This window comes from Idiotropiscis lumnitzeri, chromosome 1, assembly GCF_059441095.1.
Source record: "Idiotropiscis lumnitzeri isolate Australia: NSW breed Sydney's pygmy pipehorse chromosome 1, RoL_Ilum_1.0, whole genome shotgun sequence".
NCBI classification, from domain to species: Eukaryota; Metazoa; Chordata; class Actinopteri; order Syngnathiformes; family Syngnathidae; genus Idiotropiscis; species Idiotropiscis lumnitzeri.
In genome coordinates this window covers 34877891-34903463 of record NC_142391.1, presented here as the reverse complement: position 1 = coordinate 34903463, position 25573 = coordinate 34877891, and the positions used below count along the sequence as shown (strand labels likewise).

The window sequence follows — 25573 nt, the reverse complement described above, 5'->3', positions numbered from 1 at the left end:
GAAGAGCAACAAGAGCGTGTAAAATAAGTCATTCATTGATGTCATGAAAACAGGGTGGGGAAGCTGAACGTTATATAACCTGACTGTTCGGAATATCGCTCTCCAGCCAAAGCACACAGATGACAGCACGGTGACGCAATGATGTAACACACACGAACTCCATCAAAGTCAAGTCCCTGGCCAAATATTTAAGTTTTGGCTTAGTTCCCGTTAGGAAAGATGAAAAAAAGCCAGCTGCGGCACGCGTGTGCTGGGACATGGAAAGTAATCCACCTTTCTTGGTTGCTCTCTTCCAAGTTCGACTTCACTGAAGGTTAAAGTTCAGGCGCATGTCGATAATAAAAACAGACCTGTTTAATACGATTCAGAATCACAATAAAAACATTGAACGCATATAGGCAAAAAACATTTTTATTTTCGTAATCGACACATACAGTACATTATATAACATAAAAAGTGCAATATGCATTCAGACTACAGCAATGTACAGTACAAAAGTTACTGCATACTTAAGTATAAAAAAACGAAACCAAAACATGGTTACCAAAATTGGCGTAACCTATTGTGATCGTTGTTTAAAAAAGTGGATATGAGCATAAAAGCCGAACAGCAAAAAGCCCAACAACTCCCTCAAGTTTTTCTTCCCCATTTCTCCCAAATGTGCAAAATGATGTGACAGCATTTAAATACACGATTGACATGATTATTTTGTACAGCTTTAATTTGATGAGACAGCCATTGAGCTTTGGTCTTTCACATTTAAAAATAGCGACTTTAGTTGGCAATCCTCATGACTTCTTTTTGTACGTATAGCATGTCAAAAAGATTTAGAGAACTATGGCCAAAGAAAAAGAAACACAATTTCTGATATGAAGTCCTCGATTTGCATTATGATTCCACAGATTTGCTGCTTTCCCAAAGATCATTGAAGGGAATGATGAGGTGGTTAACATTACTTCCATGTTATTTTTTAACATAGCTTGTTGTGTACCAGTATACATATTTTTTTAAAGCAGTGCAAAGGAACAACACACTCAGAAATAATTCTGATGTTGGTGTAAGACAGTAAAAAGTCACACTCTCTCCACTTTTCATTTCAATCACTCATTCAAGCTCACGCTTAGTCACGCATCAATTTCATCACTTTATCTCAACTTCGCGAGAAACGGCTCTTCATGAATTCAACATGAAGGCCTATGGCATCTAAAACAAAAACAGTGTAGTAAACAACTCTACAGTTAACACTTTCACAACAATGCTTTCTGACATGAAAAAAAAACAGGTTGGTCAATGAACAATACTACTTTGTACCAGGCTGATTTAAAAATAATCCAAATGTATACAATACCATTTTTCAGTACATACCAGGTACTAAGGGCTGTGAATTGAAGGTTGTCTTTATCCTCTTATCCTTCTGCCTGAAACTATGTGCCTCTCTGGTCTCAAACATAAGGCACTTATCCCAACCAAGTTAGAGGTGAACCGATGGCTTCTATTGTCAGATACAGCAATATGACTTTCACAGTCAAAGCAGTTTGACAATGTGGCAAATAAGTGAATGCTTTGTATATATTCTTTTTTTTCATCCCACAAACTGTACAACCCTCTGCAGCGCTACGTGATGAGAAATAAGGGTGAGCTGGGGTACCACCATGCCTGTCAGCTTACGGGCTCCCCTGCTAGAGCTTTGTCTGAAGTGTGCAAGTCCTGGCAGGGTCGGAATTGAGCGGATGTGGCAGGGGACTCCCACTCCATGCTGTGATCTGGTTCCGGGGACAGCGAGAGAAGCAGTAGTGTTCCTGCATCTGAAGAGCAGGCGGAGCACAAGTCCTCGGAGGAGAGATTTAGGCTGTCCAACTTGGCCAGCGAGTTGGACCGTTTAAGCCTGGACGACACAGTGAGGCCCGCCAGACGCATCCGTGTCTCAATCTCTTGCGCCCGTTGACGTACGAGGCCGGGCTTTCCTCTCACGCTGCGCAGACTGTCACTGCTGGAGCTGCGCGTCAGTGTGGTGCCATGAGGCGAGGAGGTGGGGGTGAGCATCCCCGACCCCACCACCCCCAACAAGGCTTCATTGGTGAGGGGAACAACCAGGGGCTCTAACCTTACTTGGCACGGTGTAGATGATTTCAACAAGTCCCGAGGAAAGACAGGGGACTCTTCTTCTTCCTCCTTGTGCTGAAAGTTCTTCTTGGTCAGTTGACATGCGTGCAAAGGCTTCAGAGAATGCAGACTCTCTTGGGTCAAACCCGAAAGCCTCTCCAGTCTTTCTGCGTGGCGGCGCACCAAACCGGACCTCGGCAGCTCCACAAATGTCTCCTCCTGCTGGTTGACGTGGCATGCCATGGCAGGTGTATCTTTGTGCAACTCCACTGCCATCAGCTCAGGGAGAACTTCCGAACAGCCGGCAGATGGCCTATTCTGACACTCATTATTTACATGCAACACATCACCACAGTCCTGCACCCCGACAACATGAACCGAGTCAGCTGGCTGCTGTGGCACATCGGGGAGAGCTGCAGAACCAAAGGAAGCACTGTTGGCACAGTCGGAACACTCGAGGTCTTGAGAAGATAGCAGGAACGGAGCACTTGGGACGTCAGGAGGACTGAGCTTAAGGCAAGAATCAGACACACAAAGTGGAGAAATGTCCTTCCGCTTGGAATTCAAATCCATCTGCGAAAATAAAGACACATCAGCTGCAAGCGTGGCAGCTTTTCCCTAAAAAGAAAAAAAGTCAAAACTTGGTGTGCAACATATTACAAATCAAAGCTTCATTTTTGTGTTTCCAAATACAAACTCACATTAATGTTCTGGTGAGAGGTAAAACGGTTGTTGTTGTTGGAATTTTCATTCAGAGTGGCCAGGTCCATGCCATTGCTGTCTGCATCCCCTTCGACTTCGACATCCTGCGCTTCCGCCGCTCCTCCGCCTCCATCTCCATCTCCACCCCCTCCGTCATCTGGCTGCATCAGGACCTCCATATCCGCCTCTTCCTTTTGCACATCTTCTTCATCCTCTTCCTCCACTGTGCTAAACTCCAGCCGGAGCCGCAGCTCCTCCAGGGGCTCTAGGCCACGGTTGCAGGTCTGAGCTGCGGTGCCCTCCGCTGATGAGCCGAAAGGGGGGAGCCCCAGACCCTCTCCGCCATCAAATGCCTCATCATCCAGCAGAGCGTCTCGCTCAACATCCTCGATTTCGATGAAGACTTTCTCCATGCCAATAAGAGGCGGGCCACGTACAGGCGTTGAGGGCTCACTGTCCAGCGCAGAGTCAGACAGCCTCCGGAAATAATAGTTGTTGTAGGCGGGGTTGATCTCCAGGGCTACTTTTCGGCAAGGGGAGGGGCATGCTGCGCCTTTATCGGGCAGAGCATCTTCACAGCAGGGAGACATAGCTGGCTCTGGGGTCAGGTGGTCTCCCTCCTCCTCACCACAGCACTGGACCGATAGCTGCTGGCCTTCAGCCATCTCACAGTCTGCGTCTGGATGCCACAGCTTGTTGTGACGCTGTTTGCTGAATATAAAAACAAAGGACGAGTCAGTCTAGCAAGAAGTTAAAAAAGAAAAATGTAAGCAATTCACTATACCTCGCATCAAGGATGCCCTCATACTCCGCCAGCTGTCTCATGAAACTTGGGTTAGGTCGTGTGATGCTCCTCTTTTCCTTGACAAAGTTATACGCCTTCTCTAGCGACCAGCCGTACTCTTTCATGGCATACGCAATGACTGTGGAGGCAGAGCGGCTGACACCCATCTTACAGTGAACAAGACATTTGGAGTAGTTCTTTCTGGTGAGAGAAGGGTGAAGGTTATATTCTTTGGATCACATACTGTAATGGGTGAACAGCTTTTATTCTGTTGCATCAGGACTCACTTTGCTTTAACAATGAAGTTGTACGTATCATTCCAGTGAGCTAGCAGGTCAGTGGCCTCTTCGTCATACACACGTATGTTGTGATAACTGAATGTGCCGGGAAAAAAGTTGTCTATCTCCCTGGTAACATTGAGGATAAAGCCCACCCTGTGAAGAAGAGAAAAAAAGGTCATTCTTTTCTTGCACGGATCACAATGTTAATATATTTAGCCTGTGTGTGATTATTACAGCCACTCTACAATATTAAATAAATCACCCTGTCTCTTGTAGTTCTTCCAAATTTGAAGCATTCCATTCAGAGCCCTACAAAAAAAGAAAAATCTACAGGTGAGGTGAAGTATATTATTATTATCGTTCCACAGAGTTTGGTGATCCAGTATAAGCCGTCCTACCAGGTAGACATGGTCAAATATGAGAGTAGCTTTGTCCATCTGGCCCAAAATCAACAGCATCTCATTGTCAATGAACTCTTTGAATTCCTTCAGGTTGCAGCTCATGTGCTGCTCCAACTCCGTACGGATCTAACAAAATGGTAATATCAGAATACAGCTTTTAAACAAGACACTTTTGATCACAAATTTCACTTTAAACAAGCCACACAAACATTTGTGTAGATTTGTTTTTTGCTGCACTGATTGAGAATAATTTTGTTTCTCACTGCATTGAGTAAACTGAAGAAGCACATTTTTGGACATAAAAAGCTAATGTAACATAATCATCTAAATTGCCAAACAGTGGAGAAAGTTACAACACTGCTTCGACAACAAACAGCAAAGTGAGAACACAAACAGTGCTAATATGATCAATAATAAAAACATCCATGAACCAAGTCATAAGTAGTACCTTGTAAGTAAACAAGCAAGGCACAGTGGAATCAGGTTCATCATGTGAGTCATACCTGTTTGCACGTTACGTTCTCAAGATCCTGGCATGTCATGACGCTTCGGAGTTTGGCTCTGATATGGCACTCTGTCCTCTCTCTCTCCGAAGGCCTAATCGAGAGATTTTCATTTTTGTGCTGACACGTAGAAAGTAACACGATTGCAAAAAAATATGTGCACTTTCAACACTGAGGCTGAACAGAAGCTGACAAAACATTCCGATTTTTATGTAATTTATGATGACTAACTTGTCGACAAACATAGTAGGCGAGTCTGGACGTGTGGATTCCAAGTCCTTCATGGTGTTCCATTCATTGATGCAACTTTGCTCTGAAGCAATGCAGCTTTCATAGTAGCCCATCCAAGTGAGAGCCATACCTCCAGGGAAATAATTGTATCGACGGGACACCTCACAGGCCTTGTGGAGCACCTGGAGGGCTGACCTAGTTTGAGGTAAAGATTGTGGAGAGCATTTAGACTGTTTTCATCCATACCATCTAAACAATAAAATACAATAAATGTGCTTTCCCTATTACATTCATACAACACAAGTAAAGTGCAAAACACTCATTTCCAGCAGGTGGCATACTGCTGCATACGGTAACCCAAAATGACTTGATAAAGTGGCTGTATGTTGAGATTTGTTGTGCTGTGTCATGAACTGAGACAAATCGCCACTCTGGCTCCAGACGGTCACTCACCACATAGCCTGCACGGACACAGGTTTGAAGACATGAGTCCGCCCCGCCGTATTCACAGTAAAGCCCCTGAGGTGAAAATTAATAAATAAATAAAACAGATGGTCACTCTACCAGCTGGAATGCCATACACTGTTTGGAGTGTTGATATGAGGGGATAAATTGCTGAGGCACTCACCCATCTCCATCCAAATGGATTTTACTGTCACTCCACAGAGGCAGCACCATGCCGATCGAACAGCTTTTGCTGGCAGGAATATGAAAACATTATTTGATGGTATCATATTGGCAAAGACTGTTTGTGATACTATTAATATTGCAGAAGATGTGTGTGACTCTGGATATAAAGTAAAAATCCTATCCACACACAAGGGGTGGGGATCTACGGCAAGGCAACCTAGTTTGCGATAGTCAAAACAAACCCATGTTAACGGGGAGATTAATTAGAAAAATGTTAATACAGTTAAATATTTTAACTCGGTTACTACAAAAATAATTTGAATACTTTGTAAAGAAACCAAAACACCATGCTCAATTTAGCACTGAGCCTTGCAAACCAACACTGCTGGAGTGTGGCGCTTATTGGCAGAACTGAATGTACAATAGAAATTTGGAGAATTGTTTTGAAGGAAAATGCCTGGAAAGGTGACGTTTAGATCATATTCAGGGATCAAATAAAAGCGATGAGAACAGTCTTTGAATTTAAAACAATAACGCAAAGCTAATAATCATAGTCCATATATTTTACCATTCTTCCAGGCTTGATGAGTCTAGTGTCCACTCTATGTCCGTTGTTCTGCCAATATGTCCTACCCGTGCGAATCGTCCTACCGGGGGCTGATTTGACAGCCGCACAATATTTTCGGTCTCCTGATCATCTGGGTCGTACGTGTGGTCCACTGAACATAATTCCAACAAGCTCCTCTTTCTCCAAATCTTCAAATATCTGGATCCCCTCAGATACGCTTGAGATTTGCGCTTTGCGAGTCAATTTCTGACTGTCTTAATACACTTTCTAAGTTGAGTTCTGGCATAGTTGTCTTGGAATGACGTCACACGTCCGGGTTTGTCGCTCGGCAGAATCTAACTTCGGGAAAAACTATTATTTCGTCAAATATACCAAATATTTTTTGTTCATGCTTTATTATTTGTATGGTGTGTAATTACTTTACTTGTGCCACCAAAATATTTAATTTGCCAATGTTTTAAATTACTACTTTACACTAAGTCTAATCGGATTTAGCATAAACTGTAATTTAATACTTAAAAGTGCACTATGCAGCGTCTAATTGAAATTACTGTTTAACTTAATGAACACTGCTTTTTTTTTAACCGCAAGAATGGTGCTCCTCGTATGAGTTTAGCTTGTTACGCTATCTTGTCAGTTATGAGCTCACAGTAACACATCCGACATACAAAGGCACAGAAGTGCTATTTATGCGGACCGACAGCAGTGGCTTTTAGTTTGATATTTTTTAAAACTTTATATATAAATTTTTAACACCTCTGAATCGATACTGATCTTTTTAATATGACCAACGATGCATAAAAAAAAAAAAAAACGATTATGGTTCCCACCCCTACCACACACACGTCAATGTGGGTGTTATTCGTAGTAGCACATTCCACAGCCATCTTCTCACCAGTCTTTGTTAGTAAAGTCGATTCCCAGTAGGATGTTCTCCTCTGTGTCCTGCCGTCCACTGGTGTATACAACTACCATGTATCGCACTCGATCCAACCATGCACTCTCCAGCCGCACGGCCTAGTCAGGGACACACAATATACATTCATTTCAAAGTCATGTTACAGTTGTATTCATGCTCATGATAAGAAAGCTTTGAACAATGCTGACTATTTAGAACTACTTGCAGAGCTGCCACACAGAAATCTCTAGTTTTATTATTAGTATGTAGGTAATGGGCAGTCCAACCAGTATGTATTCGTTTTATATTTCCAAGCTTCTTACTACGTAACGAACACCTTGGAAACATTTGGTCATGCTCTCAAAATCATGCTGTTCAAACCTGCTCTCACAATTGATAATTATAAAGAACAAGTAGAGTATCTTTAGCACACAAGGAATGCCATTCTTGAGGGTTGACTGTGCCAGGTAAGCCACTGGCTTGTACTGAATGTGTGTGTTTGTTTAATAGCGTTATTAGTCTTAAAGTGGCTCCAGAATATTCACAAGTTTTTAAAGCTTTACCCTCTTTCAATATTTTATTATGTTACAGCCGTCTGAAATTTATCACATTGTTGCCCATTGCCACCCTCAAAACTCTACACACAGCAACGCAAATGACAATGAAAAGTTCAAATGTTTTTTTTTTAGTACATTTTTGAAAAATAACAAATCACATATTTGCTGTATCCATTTTCCACTGATCATCCTTTGCTGAATTCAGTAGATTGGACATGATTTGGAAAGGTGTACACCTGCCTATATAAGGCCCTATAATTGACAGTGTACGCCAGGCAACAAACCAAGAATGAAGTCAAAGGAATTGTCGGTTAGAGGCACAGATCTAGGAAAGGGTGGAAAACAAATTTGCAGCTGTGACGCAATGAGCACAGTGGCCTTGATCATCAAAGGAGTGGCTTTAGGGCAACTCTGTGAATGTCCTGAAGTTGCCTAGGCAGATCGCAGTCTTGAATTTGAAAAAAAAAAAAAAACGAAGAAAAATTCCAACTCTGGAGAGATTAGAAAACAGTCCTGCGCTGACGCTCCATATCCAACTTGATTGAGTGTAAGATGTGCTGCAAAGATGAATGGGCAATAACACCCCAAAATAGGTGTTGTGTTTCATGTTTGTGGCATTATATTCAAAAACACATGCGGCTGCAATTGCTGCCAAAACGAGCAACAACTAAGTATTGAGCAAAAGCTGTCAACACTTACATAAGTGTGCTTTTTTTTTAGTATTTAAAAAAAAAAAGCATTATTTTAAACATTCTCCATAAGCAGAGCTGTGTGTTGAATTTTGAGGAAAACTATTATCCTTTCAATTTTGTAAAAGGCAATATAAGACAATATGTGGAAAAAGTCAAGTGTTGTGAATACTTTCTTGATGCACTGTATGTTGTTTCTCACCAATTTGATCCGGTCCTCTGAGCGAAGAATGTTTATCATCACCTGTAGGTGTTGCGGTAAGTCCCCTGTCAAAGAAAATTGACAATGGCGTCAGATAGTGATTCAATTTAAGGGTTCAAGAATTCTAAGGAGCGCGACTGGTCATTTACTCCCAATACAACCTATTATTGTCCACAGATGTAATAGGCTTCCCGTTTTAATGTCAACAAAGTCCCAGTAAGTCATTCCCATTTTTTCCATCCCTTCTTATGATCCATCAGTTGAACTGGATTGTGAAACCGAGTGTGCGGAACCAACTGCAATGACAGACAACTGTTGATTGATGTGAGACCAACGTTGTTGAAACGCGTGAACAAGCAAACTATGGCAGCTAGACAGGTGTTAATTACAACCTTTGGCATAAAAACGGAACGTACACTGCAACATAGCGTCATTTCTAGCCTTGACACTTAACAACATCCTGAAGGTGCCAAATCAGAGCAGTATCAACAGAATAATATTTATTATACGGTAAGATGGACACAAAATGGATTGACAGATGGCTAAATAGTGTTTTGGATCCTCACAGTGCTTAAATTACATTCTTTACTGAAAACCACAAATTTATACTGAAACCATGAACAGACAGATGAAAAACGGTATATCAAAAAATGTCAGACTTTACGTCAATATATTTTTTGATGAATGTGATTTTTTTAAAAATTGTGTTTTGGATAAACTTGAGTGCATCACACAGTTATGCGTGAATGTGAATCCATGGCTCTGAGGGAGCCAAGTTGGCATGGTGCCTGTTCAAAGATGGTGTTGAACAGTCAGAATCCAAAACATCAGCAGAAAATTCCAAGAATTATGTATTATGTTTCAACTTTGTTTCAGCAAAAAATTCAGACAAGCTGAATGGCGTGCAAGACGGCAAGCAGTGTCACCTGCAACCGTGACCAACTGACGATGCAATTAAGTTAATTGTGATAATTACATAACATAATGTAAATATGTAATACACAAAAAGACTCATAAATAATCAAGTCAAAGCAAAAGGTGCACTCGCTGATGAGTGAACACATGCACGCCAAGGTCTTGCCTTAGTCAGTCCTCATACAATCAATTTACTCTACATACTGTACAACTGACTCATACATGTTTCACAAGTCAAAGTGACTGAGCCAAAGTGTCAGGAGAAGGATTGATCAAATAACTATGTTCCAAATAATGCCGTCTTAAAGTCCCCCCTGTGCATGGGATATCAGCACTGGCGAAACCACAAATTGGGAACATGCTAATATGAGAGGTAACCTCCAGCATTGTCTCTTCAGCCACAAAACAGCTCCTGCAGCGTTAGGGAGTTAAGGTTCCACTTCCTCATTAGACAAAACTGACCAGCATGCTAAGTCTGACAAATGGAAACAAAGAGAACGAAATGCAGAACTACCGCTGGATGTTTGTTGTGCTTCTCACCTGCATGTTTGTGGTGAGGATGCACTTTCTGGCCCTGCTGAGAGCTCCCTTGCTGTAGGAACAGTGCAGCCCCCTTCACCATGAAGAAGCTCTCACTCAGGCTGTAAAACACAAAAGAGACATTTGACATAATTAAATGCTAAAGATCAAACACTGTGTAGCGTTCGTACACTTTTCCCATCTCAGGTGAAAGTGCTGTATAAATAAAGTTAAGGAATTTAGTAATAAAATCATGAATGCTTTAACGCAGACAGTTTAATTTTCAGTGAGCTTGTAATGATCGACTATTTGAAACAGGAATGAGGAATTTAAAAGTGAATTCACCTTTTTATACGCACAATTGAGCCTGCTCACTGGCCTTCACTGAGAAATTAAGTAAAACAATCTAATTTTTTTCTTTTAACTTTAACAAGAACAATTTAATCAAACTTTCATTGGTTTGTGTTTTTTTCAGTACTATATATATATATATATATATATATATATATATATAACTACGTGATGACAATACGTGATCTATTTTTGTATCTTAGCAAATGTCAAATTTGGCCTTTGAGCTTCAAATGTTTTGAAAACCTGTAAATACGGGTTATGTCACCTGTTTGGAAAATAGAACTTGCTTGCATTTTATCAGATATTTAAGCAGATTCAAAAACTAAAAATGCAATAAAAGAATTACAGCCTTTTTTTTAAAGAAATGGGCCAGTGAGACTCATGAGTAGGGCATGAGTCGGAGGGTTTGGTTCAGTTAATGACATGTAAACACATTTGGGCCATAATTTATAATTCTCTGCTGGTGATGAAATAACACCCCATCTTGGTAAAGTCGTCTGACGCCTACAACAGTCTTGTTTACTTGGCCTCGCTTAATGTTGGCTCAGTGCAGAGCAACCCTGAGTGACATCGCAACAAGTTCCAGGATTCATTAGAACCAACTAAGTGCAATTAATTGTTCACACCAGCCAATAAAATCCAAGGATTCTTCAGGTTTGGTCTATAATATGTCAAAACGATGACATCAGTGAATACAAAATAGTGATGCGATTCCTCCAGGCTGACTTCAGTCGTTCCATTTCTTGGACCTGGCAGAAGAATGGCGCCTGCCTTCTTTGCATGTAAACTATGACATCATTAGGAAAGCTCAAAACTGTTGAGTGACAGGTACACATTAAAATTAGGATAATTGAGAAAGACTAAGAGAAGACAAATGTTTTCCCTAAACACTGTCGAAAACCGCCCCCCCCAAAAAAGACATTACAAAAAACATAATAGTAGACCAAGAAAGTATTTGAGCCGCACTAATAGGGATAGACTGATTATCGACAGGGCCAATTATCGATGCAGAGATTCAGCGTTATGATGAACATCGGCATCTGCCTTTTTTTTTTTTTATATAAATATAATGGCTGATTATGAATCAATTCAAAACTGTGTTGAAATCAAAACAAAGATAAGTGAAACATTAACATTTGTAATTTTGTAGGACTTAATTTACTGTAGAAAACTCTATGGGGCTAATATAATAATAATAAAATAAAATAAAATAAAATAAAAATAAAATAAAATAAAATAATAATAGGGCGGCACGGTGGATGACTGTTTAGCACGATGGCCTCACAGTGGTGAGTTCGATTCCAGCTCCGGCCCTCCTGTGTGGAGTTTGCATGCTCTCCCTGTACCTGCATGGGTTTTCTCCGGGGACTCCGGTTTCCTCCCACATTCCAAAGACATGCATGGTAGGTTGATTGAACACTCTAAATGGTCCCTAGGTATGAGTGTGAGCGCGGATGGTTGTTCGTCTCTGTGTGCCCAGCAATTGGCTGGCAACCAGTTCAGGGTGTAACCCGCCTGCTGCCCGAAGACAACTAGGATGGGCTTCAGCATCCCCGAGACCCTCGTGAGGCTAAACAACTTGGCTAAAGGATGGATGGATAATAATAATAATAAATCAAAATAAGACGTTTCAACAAACTTAAGATTTTTAATTTATTTTAGATTTTGATGCCAATATTCTCCTTTTCAATTAAAATGAATATCGGCTCTAAATATCGGTTATCTACCTCATTGTCTAAAACCATTTTATACAAATAGAGCCCTGTACACAAGTGTAGTATCTAAATTTCCAGATGAGCAGGCCGGCACCAAACAGACCATTTTACAAGAACAATGAACTTCCTTTTGTGAGCCTCACAATACATTCCCTCCGCCCTCAGCATCATGGAAAAAAAAGTTCGACAGAAACAAAGCATGCGGGTGGACACTTTTCAAATGACAGCTTTTGTCCCACTGTGGTGGATTTAGTTGGACTTTGTTGGTTGTGTGAGATTCACAAGTGTCAGGGGGGATGGGGCAGTAATGGATAAATATGAGGCTGAAGCAGAAAGGGAGACAAGCAGATGCTTGCTGCTCAGTATGGTGGACAAATTCCGGCTGCTCATTTCAACAGTGAACTCAACACGAAGGTCACAGGACTAAGATCAGGATAGCCTCAGCTCATCCACAAGCAATCATTAAAATAACTGTGTAGAGAGTATCTAAGAAAACATTGGACTCTGTGAAAAATCCTCACCCTCCCTTCGTAATGAGTAACTACTCGATTGTTCCATTTGCTGTAATCTCACCTAATTGTTTATACAAATGCACCATCCTTTACTTCCCTTAGTTATTAAGTCTTAAAACGAGTCTCTCGTACATGATTTCACATAGAGACCACCTCAGTGTTTGCACTTGAATCTTTGTTTATTCTATTTCGCGTGAAGCCCTAGGTAGCTGTGCTTTGAAAATCTTTTGTTTTTATATATTTACAGAGCAACAAAAGGCTGAAAATTTTTTTTGCAATTTCTGAAGTAGATCTGTTATACAGTGTTGGAAGCCTCATGTTAGTTGAATGATTAAGTATGCAGTTTTCAAATTTGGACAGCATGATATTATTTTAACAATATTCACAAATTAATTACATTCGAAGGGAATTTAAGTCAACATAATCTTCGGAGTATTTTTGCTGTTGATAGAAATGTAAGTTTCCAGTCGAAAGAGCCAAAACTTCACTCACATGCGCCGCACCTCACTATGAGTCAACATAGCATTCTCCACAAAATAAGGTAGGTTCATCATAGCCTCCTGAAAGGCGTCGACAAACAGATGCATCCTGTTGAATCCACAAGCCCCTTTGTCTTCGCCAGCCTTGAGAAAAAAAGCGCCATAAAGCAGTGGCGCTTTTGAGTCTTCACCCGATCGTGCTACTTTGTGACAGACTGACAGACAGCCTCAACTCATCCACCCTGCTCTGTGCTGTTTAAGATTCCACTCCTTCTGGCGCTCCCTCCCCTCCCCTGAGTGTCTGTGTGTGCCTCTCAGGCAGAATGGACATGCTGCAGTGTTTGCCCGCCACCTGAGACAAACACAAGCCAGCTTGTCTAATTAGTGTATGCTGGCTAACAGTGATTTCCCCTTCTTGGAGCTAAAAATATGTGGTGTTGTCCTCAATGATAATTGGCACTGCAAAGGGGAATTATTAAGACTTCAACTCGTCCTGCCAGTGCAAAAAAAATGTCCACATACAGGATCTTGTCTTGCCATCTAGACTGTTTCCCAATCTTGATTAAGCGAAGGCACAAATGTTAGAGTTAAAATAAATGTAACAAAAAGTATATACAGTAAAACTAATCATTTGACAAATTTACTTAGCCAACGCGTACCATGACTTATTCTGGTAGATTATAAAAGGGAATTGTGTATCTTCTGCCATCTAGTGGATACCGTTTATGCAGTTGTATATTCCTGTGCACGAGTTAAATGAAAATTGGATACGTTTCAGGGGCACACCTGACAGTTTCTCACAGCTTACTAATACATACAAACCAGCACACTGGTTTGGAAGAACCTCAATTAGATATTTTTCCACAGAGAGGCCCAGCTTCACCAAATGTTGGTTCAATTGGTCATTAAAAAAAAAATTAAAATCACTGCAACCTAAACAGTACAAGAACGCCACCTGATCATGGGGCAACAGAACATGTTTATGGGATGAGTGCTGATGGAAAAGAGCGGTGAGGACTGGCCACCTGTGAGAGAGGTGCCAATCACCCCAAACTCTCAAATTATTTATTTATTTATTTTTTTTAACTTATTTTATGCATTAAATTTTTTTTAATTAATTGGCGGCATAATCGTGAAACTATTATCTATTTATTTTTTAATCGGCATTGTCCCCCCAAAAAAACAACATTCGGTAGGACCCTTTGAGTAAACTTTTCGAGAGGATTTTTTTTAACTTGATTCCAAATCTACCTTTATTTTTTTTTCTCGCGCACATCAGTTTTAATAATAATAATAATAATTGCATTATAGTACATAATATATTTTGTAACATTCATGAATTAAGGGTTAGGTTCAGCAACAAGTGGATTTTCTTTCTGAAATGTCACTTTATACTCACTATATTTCTTGTCTTGCTGAAATAATTGGCTTTTGTCACAATGATGACATTTGGGCAAACCCTCACTCAGACGAAACTGGCCGATTAAATTTATTTCAATGGGGAAAATAAATTCACTATATACAACTGAAAGAAGTCACAAGCTTGGTCGCTACAAATTAAACCCGTAAGTCAAAGTATCACTTGTACAGTAGTCCTATAAAATACAAGTCAGTTTAAAATGGCTTCGTCTAATAAATCTTATTTGACATTTACCTGTGATTTCTTTGTATGTCTGAACACAACGGTATGTCAGACATTTGTACAATCTTGAAGCTAGACATTACTTGCCTCATCCATAGTTAGATCACCGAGTGCACAGCTTTGGGACATAAAACGTCTTGAGGCCTGAAGAGATTTTCCTTGACCATTGTCCATTATTTACAACATGATTCAAGCTTTACAAATAATAAACAGCCAAATCAGCATTATGTCCAAATCTTTACAATCGCAACGTCTGTGCAACGGTAAGATGGTTTACTATCCTACGTAGAGACAAAGGAGAAGCCAAGTCAAAAATGTGCTGCCGACATGCAATGGAGGAACAAAAGTCGATCTGGCAAAAAGTGAATATTAATAAAATATAATGCAACTTTATTTATTTAGTGCATTTCACAACAGTTGGAGGTGTAACAAAGCACTTTGCTAATATAAATTTGTAGGAAATTAGAACACAAATTAACACGTATATGATAGATACCAGAAGAACAGCGACAGTGTCATGTTGATTCGAAAGCAAAAGAATAAAAATGTGTCTTCAAACGAGTTTTCAAAGTGGACAATGAAGGGGCTTGCCTAACATTCAATGGGAGCTCATTCCATAGGGAAGGACCGGAACAGAAAAGGCACAATCCCCCCTGAGGCTGCGCTTAGGTACCTCTCGCAGCGTTTGGTCTGCAGACCTGAGGCAGCGGGAAGGTGCGTAGCGGAGGTATGCTGGGGCAAGGCCATTTAAAGATTTGAAGACAAACGGAAGTATGTTAAAGCGAAATCTAAAGTGCACTGGGAGCCAGTAAAGAGAGGCCTAGATTGGGGTTATGTGATCCGTCCTGCGAGCTCCCGTTAAAAGGCGAGCAGCAGCATTGTAATTGAAATATATGGGTAATTGAGTGTAATTTTATTTTGTCAGCATTCTAATTTTATTAGGGGCCCAGTCAATCACGGATCCCAAGAATCCTTCTCCTTATTCACCCCTTTTCAGCCCCCTCTGCCCATACGTGAAAGTGGCTTGAGACGGATCTTACCTTTGATTCATCCGCCGTTCATCTTCACTCCCAAAATCCTGAAATACAGCAAAAGGAATCTCTTGATCATACAATGCAATTTTAAATGGTACATAACACAGGGAATCTAAAACAAAAAGATCAGAGACAGTCCAAATTTATTTTTGGGTAAAGGAAGCGTATTTTGATGTTACCAGGTCTCCTTATGGAGCCTTGGCGCACATCCCTTCATTATTAGACAATATTTACCTACTTAATGTTGACTATGATTTATTTTGAAAATTCACCAGAGATGACTAGTATACTAGCACACTACATTTATTCCGTATTTTCTCAGGTAACTTTTAGGATAAATTGTACTTGCCGGAGTAGTTTTCATGCAACATTACACACGTCAGGAAGAATGCAAACATAAGAAATTCCATTGATGATTTTAATTATTTTTCAAATGATAAAGATTTTATTGTTTTAGTTCCACTTGTTAGACAATGCCAGAATTTGCACATAAATGTTTTTTTTTCTTTCATCAAATACAATCCAGTACGATTGAAAACCACAAACATCTCAAGTTACTCACCAGTTACTCAGAATTTGAGTAGTTTTTTTTTTTCTTGAATGCTTACTTAGTCTTACTCAAGTAATTTTTGGGAAGACTAATTTACATGTACTTGCATCCTGTTATTCGAAAGTTATAGTGCTATTTCTTGAGTATTTTTTTGGGCTACAACACCCATCTCTGATATTCACAAATATCCAGTTGTGAATGAATGCCCGCGTAGGAGAACAGTAGGTGAGAACGTAGCACCTGCAAATGACTTGTAACAAATGTGAAGCAGAAAAAAGGACACTCCCACTAGTTGTGCAAAATGATACATCGGCTTGCTCAAAGATGACTCATGAAAATATTCATGCTAAATTTAAATTTCTACGGGCACAAAGGTATCATTTAGAACGGCAACTAACGATTACTTTAATAATCAATTGAATACGATTTTTAATTTCCACCGCTTTACTCAAAAACATGACATTATTTCAAATCAACAGTGCACAAAATGCACAAGCATCTATTGATTATAAGTCAATGCAGTAGAATCATTTATTGATTATTAAAATATTTATATATTCATTTGATAACCAATTTGTTGTCCATTAATCAATTTATTATTGCACATCTACAATTAAATAACAATATATTGTGAAGTGTACCTTTTGGAATGGCAGGTGTGTGTATATGCAGATGGGAAGGGTATGTTCATATATGATCAATTATTTTGCGGGGATAATATATTTCATTTCCCATCCTATGCTCTTCAACTGTAAATAGGATGAATCAAGCTTAAAACAAGAGTTACTCAACATTACATTTCTGTTTATGCTCTCTTTTCCTGCAGTAGTACTCCACCACCACACCCACCCCTCGTGGAGCCAATGACATCATAGCTGCAGCAGCTTTTACTGTTCCTCGTCACAGGACATCTGCTGGCTGCGCCAACGACTACAGGTGCCTTTTTAAATGAGCAATACTAAATGACACAGAAGTAGAGACTGCTGCAAAAAAAGCATTTTTTGTTGTTGTCTCATTCATTTGAGTCTCATACTAGATCACCCCTAACAATATTGAATACCAAATTACATTCACTTTCTGTCCACAGTTATCTAAAATCAACACAAATGAGTGTTGAAATAACCATGAAAAAAATACCACAGTGTTCAGCATACAGGACTCTCGTATTATACAATAGTTATTACTTGAACAATAGTTATCTTTTTGGTTGTAATTTTAGAATTGTGCACAATAGTGAGAGATTTTGGTTAAAATTGCCTTTAATTAGTAGAGTAAGCAACATAAAATACAGCTGAATACGAGATCTGTTGGACATTGACTGTGGGTGGCTGCCAAACTTGGTAGTTAGCGCCCCCATCAGTTAGTAAAGACGAGGGTAACAACTGTTTAAATTTTGAAACGGCAATTTGCTGTCAGTCTGAGCCAAACAGAAATGCCAAGTCAACCAGACAACCCCCCCCCCCCAAAAAAGACACAATAAAGCCCCTATGAGGCGTACAAGTGTTTTACTTGACTAGTGTCTGGTTATGGTTACTCCTTAGCAGAGCCAGTGAACGACCAGTTTCTAGAATCCTAACAGGAATGTGACAAGCTAAGCCATCAAATAAAATAAAGAATGTCTCACAAGCTCCACCATTAAATGTCAAACAGTGAACGAGGGGCAGTTTAGGAGGGGAATTGGTGGTTGTCGTTTGTGTTTACATTGGTGTGCCGGGTAGACTGTTAAATCAAATTCAATTAAACGTCATGTTCACTGCTAGCCAGTCAAGTCACGAACTAGCTAATGTTAGCTACGTTGCTTAGGATTTCAAGTCTAGCTAATCTTTGTTATCTGGACATCGCCAACCACGTAAACAAATGGAACGGAAGCATTGGTTTGTTTGCCACTTAACTGGCCTAAGAAGCAACGAGCGATGGCTACTTTCGGCTTCCATCAAAAGGGGCCTTCCTCCGGCAGCATCTTTCCTCATTAGCATCTCCCCATAAACACTACGATAAACCGAGAGTTCGTTTTAATACATCCACACTCCTAGCCCCCCGGAGATAAAACAGACCTCGCCCGCAGTGGTGGTCGCGCTGCTGGCGGTGGACGCGGCGCTGGGGGTCGGGGACCGCTGCAGAGTAACTAACGCCATGGCTGGAAGCGGAAGGTGCACCGGCGGCCGTTGTGGCCTGGTGAGCTGCCTGTTAGCGCTAGCTAGCTAGCTAGCTGCCGGGCTAGCGATCCGCCTGGCGTCTGGTGAATGGACAGATGGACGCAAGTAAGGGGGCGGTAGAGAGTGCCTTCACAGACCTCGCGTCATGACACTTTCCATTGATTGGTACACAGCACTACACCCAGGGTGGCCTCGTGTGCCCCAGCCTAGGTCTGGTTACGGGATAACGAAAACGTAATTTTTGATGATTTTTCGAATTTGGGTATAATGGTCAAACATTGATATTTCTTTGGCCCTTTATTTTGAAATGTCACATCAGATTTTGATGAAAGTGCTTTTGTAGGGTACTACCACCCGGGGTGGCCTAGTGTGCCCCAGCACTGGTCTGGTTGCGGGATAACGAAAACTTAATTTTTAATGATTTTTAATGATTTTTTTGTAATCGAGTGTAAGGGTCAAAAGTTGATATTTTTTCTGCCTTTTATTTTGGAATGCCAAATCAGATTTTAATGACAGTACTTTGGTTTCATACCTGGGGTGACCTAGTGATCCCCAGCACTGGTCTGGTTGCGGGATCACAAAAACTTAATTTTGATTTATTATCAGTTGTAATGTTAGCCATTGATGCACAGTAAACATTAATTTCTCTTTCGATCTCAATTCAGAACATTACTTGACGCAATTCTGAGACAGTTTGCATCCCCCCTGGGTGAACAGAGAAGTTTAATAAAATTATTTTAAATCCAAACCACACACATGCATACATGAGTTTGTGAGCTTTTATTTTGAAGGTGGCCAACAGCATGTGCTTTCCGCGCATACCGTAATGCACCGTGTTGCACAGTATTACAAATAACAGTGGCGGCTGGCTTGACTTCGTCTTTGCGATTGGAGGCTGGTCTGACTGCTGTCGTGACTGGTAGTGCACTTTTTTTGTGTTTTCACGCACATCGTATCCGTTGATCGGCTTCTACACTGACGGTAGAGTAACCTTTTTCCACATTGTCACTGTGCGATTCAACGTGTTTGACGATCACTTCTGTTGTTGGGTATGCTGCGCTGAAAATCAAACCAAGTGCAGAGGGGACACTTGCAGAGTCGCCAACTTTAGTTCTTGAACTGCCAGTAGGAGTACAACACAGCTGTTGTTCTGTTCGTGAATTTGATGAACTAGATACAATCGTTTAATTTAGCGTTAATTTGTAGTTGTTTTGTATGAAAACATTTTGCAGGGCAAGCGTGCTGCACTTGTGAATACAGTGAATGCACGTCAGCTTTAATATTAATACTTTTAACACAACCATTGCACATACTATTGATCGATTGGCTGTTTTGCTGCGCTGCGCTACTACTTGTCTTGTATTTAATGAAATTATACACCGGCTTGAAAACAATACATTATTATTATTATTATTATTATTATTATTATTATAGTGCGCAAAGGTGGTTCGGATAATGGTTAGATAGAAGGATTAGTAAGTACAATAAAATCTATAACGTGCAAACACTTCATCCCAAGTCCTTTGACATCAATTATAATTCAAATAAGGGCAGCACAGTGGGCGAGTGGCATCCAAGCCTGCCTCACAGTCATGACAGGTTCAAATCTTAGCTCAGCCCCTCCTGTGTGGAGTTTGAACATGATAATATGTCCATTGCAATAGCATGTAACGGTGACTGTAGCTGACTTCAAACTGTACCGTTTGACTTACACTTTTGGATTCTACTGTAACTTTGTAATGGATCTGGTATCTCATGTTCTGTTATTTCAGACATGCGTGTGGCCGTAATAGGTGCTGGAGTGATCGGTCTGTCCACAGCACAGAGCATTTATGAGCAGTACCACTCCATTGTCACTCCACTGGTCATTGAGGTGTATGCAGACCGCTTCACCCCACTGACCACCAGTGATGGAGCGGCAGGCCTTTGGCAGCCCTATCTCAATGACAAGGGCAATCTTCAGGAGAGGCATGTGTATTATTTTGAACTCTAATTCCTCTCGAAAATGTTCTTCTTTCACTGCTGCATTGTCATTACCTTCAGGGAATGGCTTAAACAGACCTTTGACTACTTGCTGAGTTGTCTCCATTCACCGGAGGCTGTAAAAATGGGTCTTTTCCTCCAGTCCGGTTACAATCTCTGCCAAGAACCAATGCCTGTGAGTAAAGCTTCATATTTGTGGAGTATAATATAGTAATGGAATATCTAGTCACCGGCTCACCTGATAGTGTGACAACAACAGTCATAAAACAATAACTGAGATTTTATGAAGGTGCTTTAAAACTACAAGCGGTAGATCAATTCTGATTCAGTTTCCGCATAGAACGGTGCAGTGGACAACATGCTGGCCATAAAGTCAGCCTTCAGTCATGTGTTGTTTCTGTGCACAGGATCCAACATTTAAAGACATAGTTCTGGGATTCAGACAACTCACAGAGCGAGAGCTGGAGATGTTTCCTGGCTACAGGTAGAATTCGATAAAAGTTGCTGTGTGAACACAAAACACAAAAGGGGGCATAAAAATACAGCCATTATTTGTTCCGCAACATTTGGCTTGTCCTAAAGAGATTGCACAAGTTTAGTACTGAAGTAATGTTTGACTGGACGATTGAGTTAATTTCTAACACACCTGTTTCTCGTATACATCCAATATCTTTTTTTTTTTTAGTTACGGGTGGTTCAACACTGCTCTCATGCTGGAAGGTAAAACATACTTACCTTGGCTGATGGACTGGTGAGTTATCGTACATATGGACACAAATAAGGTGGAAATGTTTGCTTATATTTCAGTTAAAATCCTTGTATTAGTGCCATAATTCATAAACCACTTTGATCTGCGCACTTTTTAAAATATACAATGTTACCTGTTTGTTGTAAGCCGAGTTGCACAAAACAAAGATCATTTTAAGACTACTTTGTGGCAGCTTTTAATTCGGTTGTCCATATACACTATTCCATATAATTTGATTTTTGATTCACTTTGTCCCTCTTACGAGCCAGTAGAATTGAATCATAAAAACAAAGTCTTAATATTTTATAGTTGATAAGAACGTCAATTGGCAACTGTCAATGAGTGACTGCTTTTTATGCTATCATTGATGTTTGAAAGCAAAATTGACCTATTCCATTTTTTCTGTTAATAATTTACCTCAGCAAACTGTTTACCAGTGAACATTGTAAAGTTAATTTCTTTCTATAATCCAGACAGTAACCCATACATCTACATGATGTACTGTCCAATATAGATTTGGTCCAAACACCTTGAAACAAAAGCATCGCAATCGTCATGTGTTCTAGTATTAATATTCGATTTGGTGTCCTCCGCAGGTTGGCAAAACGGGGTGTGAAATTTTACCACAGGAAAATTGGCTCCTTTACAGAGGTTAGCTTTTTAAATAAAAAATTGTTTAGCTGCACACACATTTAAAGCCGCATATTCTTTGCATTCTGAACAAATTTGTGTCTAAAGTGAATTATTTATGATGGATGAATGACTGTACGTCTTTTGCATTTTTACATTTTTGTCCTTCCCTGTTTTTAGCTGTCTAAAAGTGGTGTAGATGTGATAATAAACTGTACCGGGGTGAGATCTGGAGACCTCCAGCCTGACCCTGAGCTCCAACCAGCCCGGGGACAGATTATAAAGGTTCGGCAATTCACTGTATGTAACATTTGGGTCTTGAGAGGAACAAATTATTACTTTTTCATATTTCCGTTTTCTAGGTGGAGGCCCCATGGTTGAAGCATTGGATTTTAACCCACGAAAAACAGATTTACAACTCACCATATATCATTCCCGGGTAGCACATTAGACTGGCACATTTTCAGCACTTCAATGACACTTTGACAATGCATTCCTGTTAACAGAAAAGATGGGATTTGTTCGGCTGTCCCTTCGTGACAGGACCCACCACAGTGGCTCTTTACTGGAAACGTGTGCATTTGCACCAGAATAAATGTCTCTTTCAGATGTTTTGATGGCAGATGGCATTAGCTACAATTAAAGTTTAACAAAGGAATGTGGAGAGTGCATCCTGGGTTGTTAAACTTCACTCTCTGGTTGGGCCAAGCGACTTTTGACTTCAACCTTGCATACCACATTTGTAAACACAAAAGCTATGAAAATCCCATGGTAAAAGAGGCTTTTAGTGACTTTTAGTAGCAATTTTATTTTTCACGTACTGTATCCCCTCAAATGAATGTATATGGTACATGTAATGTAAACCAGAGCCCTTTTACACAGAGAAATGTTTCAAACAACGACAACCATTTTACCTCTTTTGTGGGGCAACATGGCTCAGTGGTGGAGTGGTCATTGATCCCCAGCCATGTCGTCCATGTCCAAGTATTCTTCAGCAAGATACTGAATCCACATTTGCTCTTGATGCTGGATGGTAGATGAGGTAACAGTGTTGAAGTGCTTTGAGTACCGAAGTTCGAAAAGCGCTATACAAGTGAAATCCCATTTACCACTTTGGTAGTGGTTACAAAGCTACCGATGTGCTGTCTACTTGTCCTTGTGTTGTTTTCTGTTCCCCGTTTTTACAAGATTGTATCTGCAGGAGTCGTCTTGTGGTAGTCGGAGGGGTTTTCCAGGTGGGAAACTGGAACGAAAGCAGTGACTCTGCAACTCATAATAGCATTTGGGAAAAGGCTTGCCAGCTTGAGCCGAGTCTCAGGGTAATGTATTATTACAATTCTTGTCATCTCAGCAACATGTATGAGGGGCATTCAAAAAGTAACAAGCCCTGTTCATTTTACAAGACTTACAGTTGATATTTTTTCCCCCCCAAAATTTCAACAGTTTGTCTTCCTACTTACACACCTAAGTAGAACCTGTTAAATTTTTTTGAATGTATCGACTTACATTGCTAGGTGCTAGGCAGTGTTGCTTTCGTGAACGATGATGATGACGAAAATATTTTGTTAACGCCCCTTTTTTTTCATGGCGATGACGAGTTGAACGAGGTTCTTTGATGACGAAAACATGACGTGACGTACATGAATTTTCATTGACGAGACGAGACGGGACGAAATTGTTAGCGTGTGGTTCGTCAGATGCTCAAAATGAATGACATCCCTTCCTATTGTACGTGTAATCTGTCTTTCAAAAAATGCAATGCTGGTGCAACCTATCCTTCGTTTGGGCATAATCCTTAGTAGTCGATCAATAAATCTTTGCTATTGGCTGGAAACCGTGTATGCCTATTTTTAACTAAAACGGCCGAATACCTTTTCCAGTTTTCGTCGACTTAATTTACGAAAATTGACTAAAACTTTTATGGGGTGTTTCCGTTGACTAAAACTGGACTCAGACTTTTTGGGGGGCGTTTCCGTTGACTAAAACTAGACTAAAACCTTTTTGAGTTTTTCATCGACTAAAACTATCATGAATAGGAATGACTAAATGTGATGAAAACTGAGAAGCATTTTTGTCCAAATGACTACGACTAAATCTAAAATGCCTGCCAAAAACAACACTGGGCTGGGCACACAAAAACGAACAACCATCCACACTCACACTCATAGCTACGGGCAATTTAGAGTGTTCAATCAACCTACCATGCATGTTTTTGGAATGTGGGAGGAAACCGAAGTGCTCAGAGAGTATTTTAACTACACACTGTTGACATTTCTTGAAAACTAAGTCAAGTGAATTGAACAGGGCTCATTACTTTTTGACTCCCCCTAGTACAATATGTACACCCACAACAAAAGAAATCAGAAGTTGGTGTCACTCTGCGGCTAAAATTCCTTCCACTCATGGCAGGGTGATTACAATTGCAGTTCCAGTCCACCCCAAAAGTGTTTGGTAAGATTGAGGTCAAACTTTTCCACAGCAAACATGCCTTTGGATGCATCTGAGGTCCAAAAGGTCTTGATAAGATTAAAAATTCAAATTCAGCGGGATATAAGCAAGGCCTACACCAACTCCTGTCTACTTGATTTAAAAATGTAAAAAGGACACAACGATGCTCAAAGATTTACAATATGTGCGATCTAATGAGAACATAACCCACAATCAGCAGTATAATTACAATATAATTATTGCAATCTATTATAACAAATTTCACATCATATGCAACATATTTTGTTAGTCAGTTTCCTTGCTTATGTGCAAGATTGTGGCTTGTTTCCTTTTTTTTTATCTGTCTGCAAGGTTAATTTGGATTTCTGCTAAAAAAAAAATCTTTTATTCATGACCTTGCATCTTGCTTTATGTCAGTTATTTTGTTTTCTGGCCACAGCATGCCAGGATAGTGGACGACTGGACCGGCCTCAGGCCAGCCCGAAGTAAAGTCAGACTAGAGAGAGAGACTATACTGTGTGGCACCACTGCAGTTGAGGTGATTTATTCAACATTTGATCACAATTCCACATATGAATATTGGCTCCTCAGTGTCTGAGTTGCTGTGATTGTCCTGTAGGTGATTCACAACTATGGCCATGGAGGTTTTGGAATTACCATTTGCAAAGGCTGTGCACAGGAAGCAGCCAGGCTTTTTGGTCAGATTTTGGAACAAAATGGGAAGGGACCAAAAGCTCACCTGTGAATTTGTTAGAAGTGTTTGTGATTCAATTGTTATCAAATCATAACCGAATAATGTCATTATCATAGTAAGGGGCAATTGTTATTCACTTTTAAATAACAAAGATAAGACAATCTTAAAAATACTTCACAATAAAAGACATACATATAGATCTTAAAATTCCCCATAGGGAATATTGACAAAAAAAATCTTCTTTTATCACTGCCATGATTTGGTACATTTACATTTTTTTGTGTTGACAAGATTGAGTGTACATTACGCATGAATACTGATTGAATTAACACTGTAACGACCTGCAGCTCATTTTAAAGCATAGTTTATAGAATAAGTGCAAAAATACACCATTCTCCATGTCACCTCTTTCCAAGGAAACTAAATCAGATTTGATGAATTTACAGAGATATAAATTAAGTTGCTCGTCGGTTTTTCGTCTCAACTAAACATTAAATACTGTTCTTGCAGTTTGATGTTTAGAATCCAATAAGATACTCGCATTGTACGTTTTCTAACAGCAATATTTTAGTATTTTTAATCAGCCTGATTACGCGTTGTAGGATGTGATGAAAATAAATAAAAATTGTTGTTTCCATACATGAA

At 40.1% G+C, this 25573-nt stretch overlaps 2 protein-coding genes across 4 annotated transcripts; one reads left to right on the top strand and one right to left on the bottom strand.

Moving 5' to 3' along the window:
• Nucleotides 1–395: 395 nt before the first annotated feature.
• ssh1a (slingshot protein phosphatase 1a) lies at nt 396–18611 on the bottom strand. 2 transcript variants are annotated; one of them, XM_088297396.1, is made up of 15 exons: nt 18324–18611; nt 15726–15763; nt 10005–10105; nt 8550–8614; nt 7099–7220; nt 5634–5702; nt 5459–5524; nt 5006–5200; nt 4775–4868; nt 4269–4397; nt 4133–4179; nt 3877–4023; nt 3590–3790; nt 2805–3516; nt 396–2721 (listed from the first exon to the last, which is right to left on the bottom strand). In XM_088297396.1, the coding sequence occupies exons 1-15, from the start codon at nt 18402–18404 to the stop codon at nt 1660–1662; spliced, it is 3129 nt and encodes a 1042-aa protein (XP_088153522.1). In that variant the 5' UTR covers nt 18405–18611; the 3' UTR covers nt 396–1659. The 2 variants fall into 2 exon arrangements, with proteins under 2 accessions (XP_088153522.1, XP_088153523.1); XM_088297397.1 differs by having other exon boundaries at nt 396–2676.
• On the top strand, nt 18576–25573 carry LOC148344409 (D-amino-acid oxidase-like). Of its 2 annotated transcripts, none has more exons than XM_088297405.1 (11): nt 18576–18659; nt 20198–20393; nt 20469–20583; nt 20816–20892; nt 21094–21159; nt 21753–21807; nt 21967–22071; nt 22149–22225; nt 22988–23105; nt 24674–24772; nt 24854–25573. In XM_088297405.1, exons 2-11 carry the CDS (start codon nt 20200–20202, stop codon nt 24977–24979), a joined length of 1032 nt encoding a protein of 343 aa, XP_088153531.1. In that variant the 5' UTR covers nt 18576–18659; nt 20198–20199; the 3' UTR covers nt 24980–25573. The 2 variants fall into 2 exon arrangements, with proteins under 2 accessions (XP_088153531.1, XP_088153530.1); XM_088297404.1 differs by lacking the exon at nt 18576–18659 and adding an exon at nt 19239–19406.

Coding starts and splice junctions, on each gene's coding strand:
- ssh1a (XM_088297396.1), bottom strand. CDS start 18,404: ATGGCGTTAGTTACTCTGCAGCGGTCCCCGACCCCCAGCGCCGCGTCC. Junction 15,764..18,323: donor CGACCACCACTGCGGGCGAG/GTCTGTTTTATC, acceptor GCTGTATTTCAG/GATTTTGGGAGTGAAGATGA. Junction 8,615..10,004: donor TCCTCACCACAAACATGCAG/GTGAGAAGCACA, acceptor TTTCTTTGACAG/GGGACTTACCGCAACACCTA.
- LOC148344409 (XM_088297405.1), top strand. CDS start 20,200: ATGCGTGTGGCCGTAATAGGTGCTGGAGTGATCGGTCTGTCCACAGCA. Junction 20,394..20,468: donor AAGGGCAATCTTCAGGAGAG/GCATGTGTATTA, acceptor CATTACCTTCAG/GGAATGGCTTAAACAGACCT. Junction 21,160..21,752: donor TTACCTTGGCTGATGGACTG/GTGAGTTATCGT, acceptor TGTCCTCCGCAG/GTTGGCAAAACGGGGTGTGA.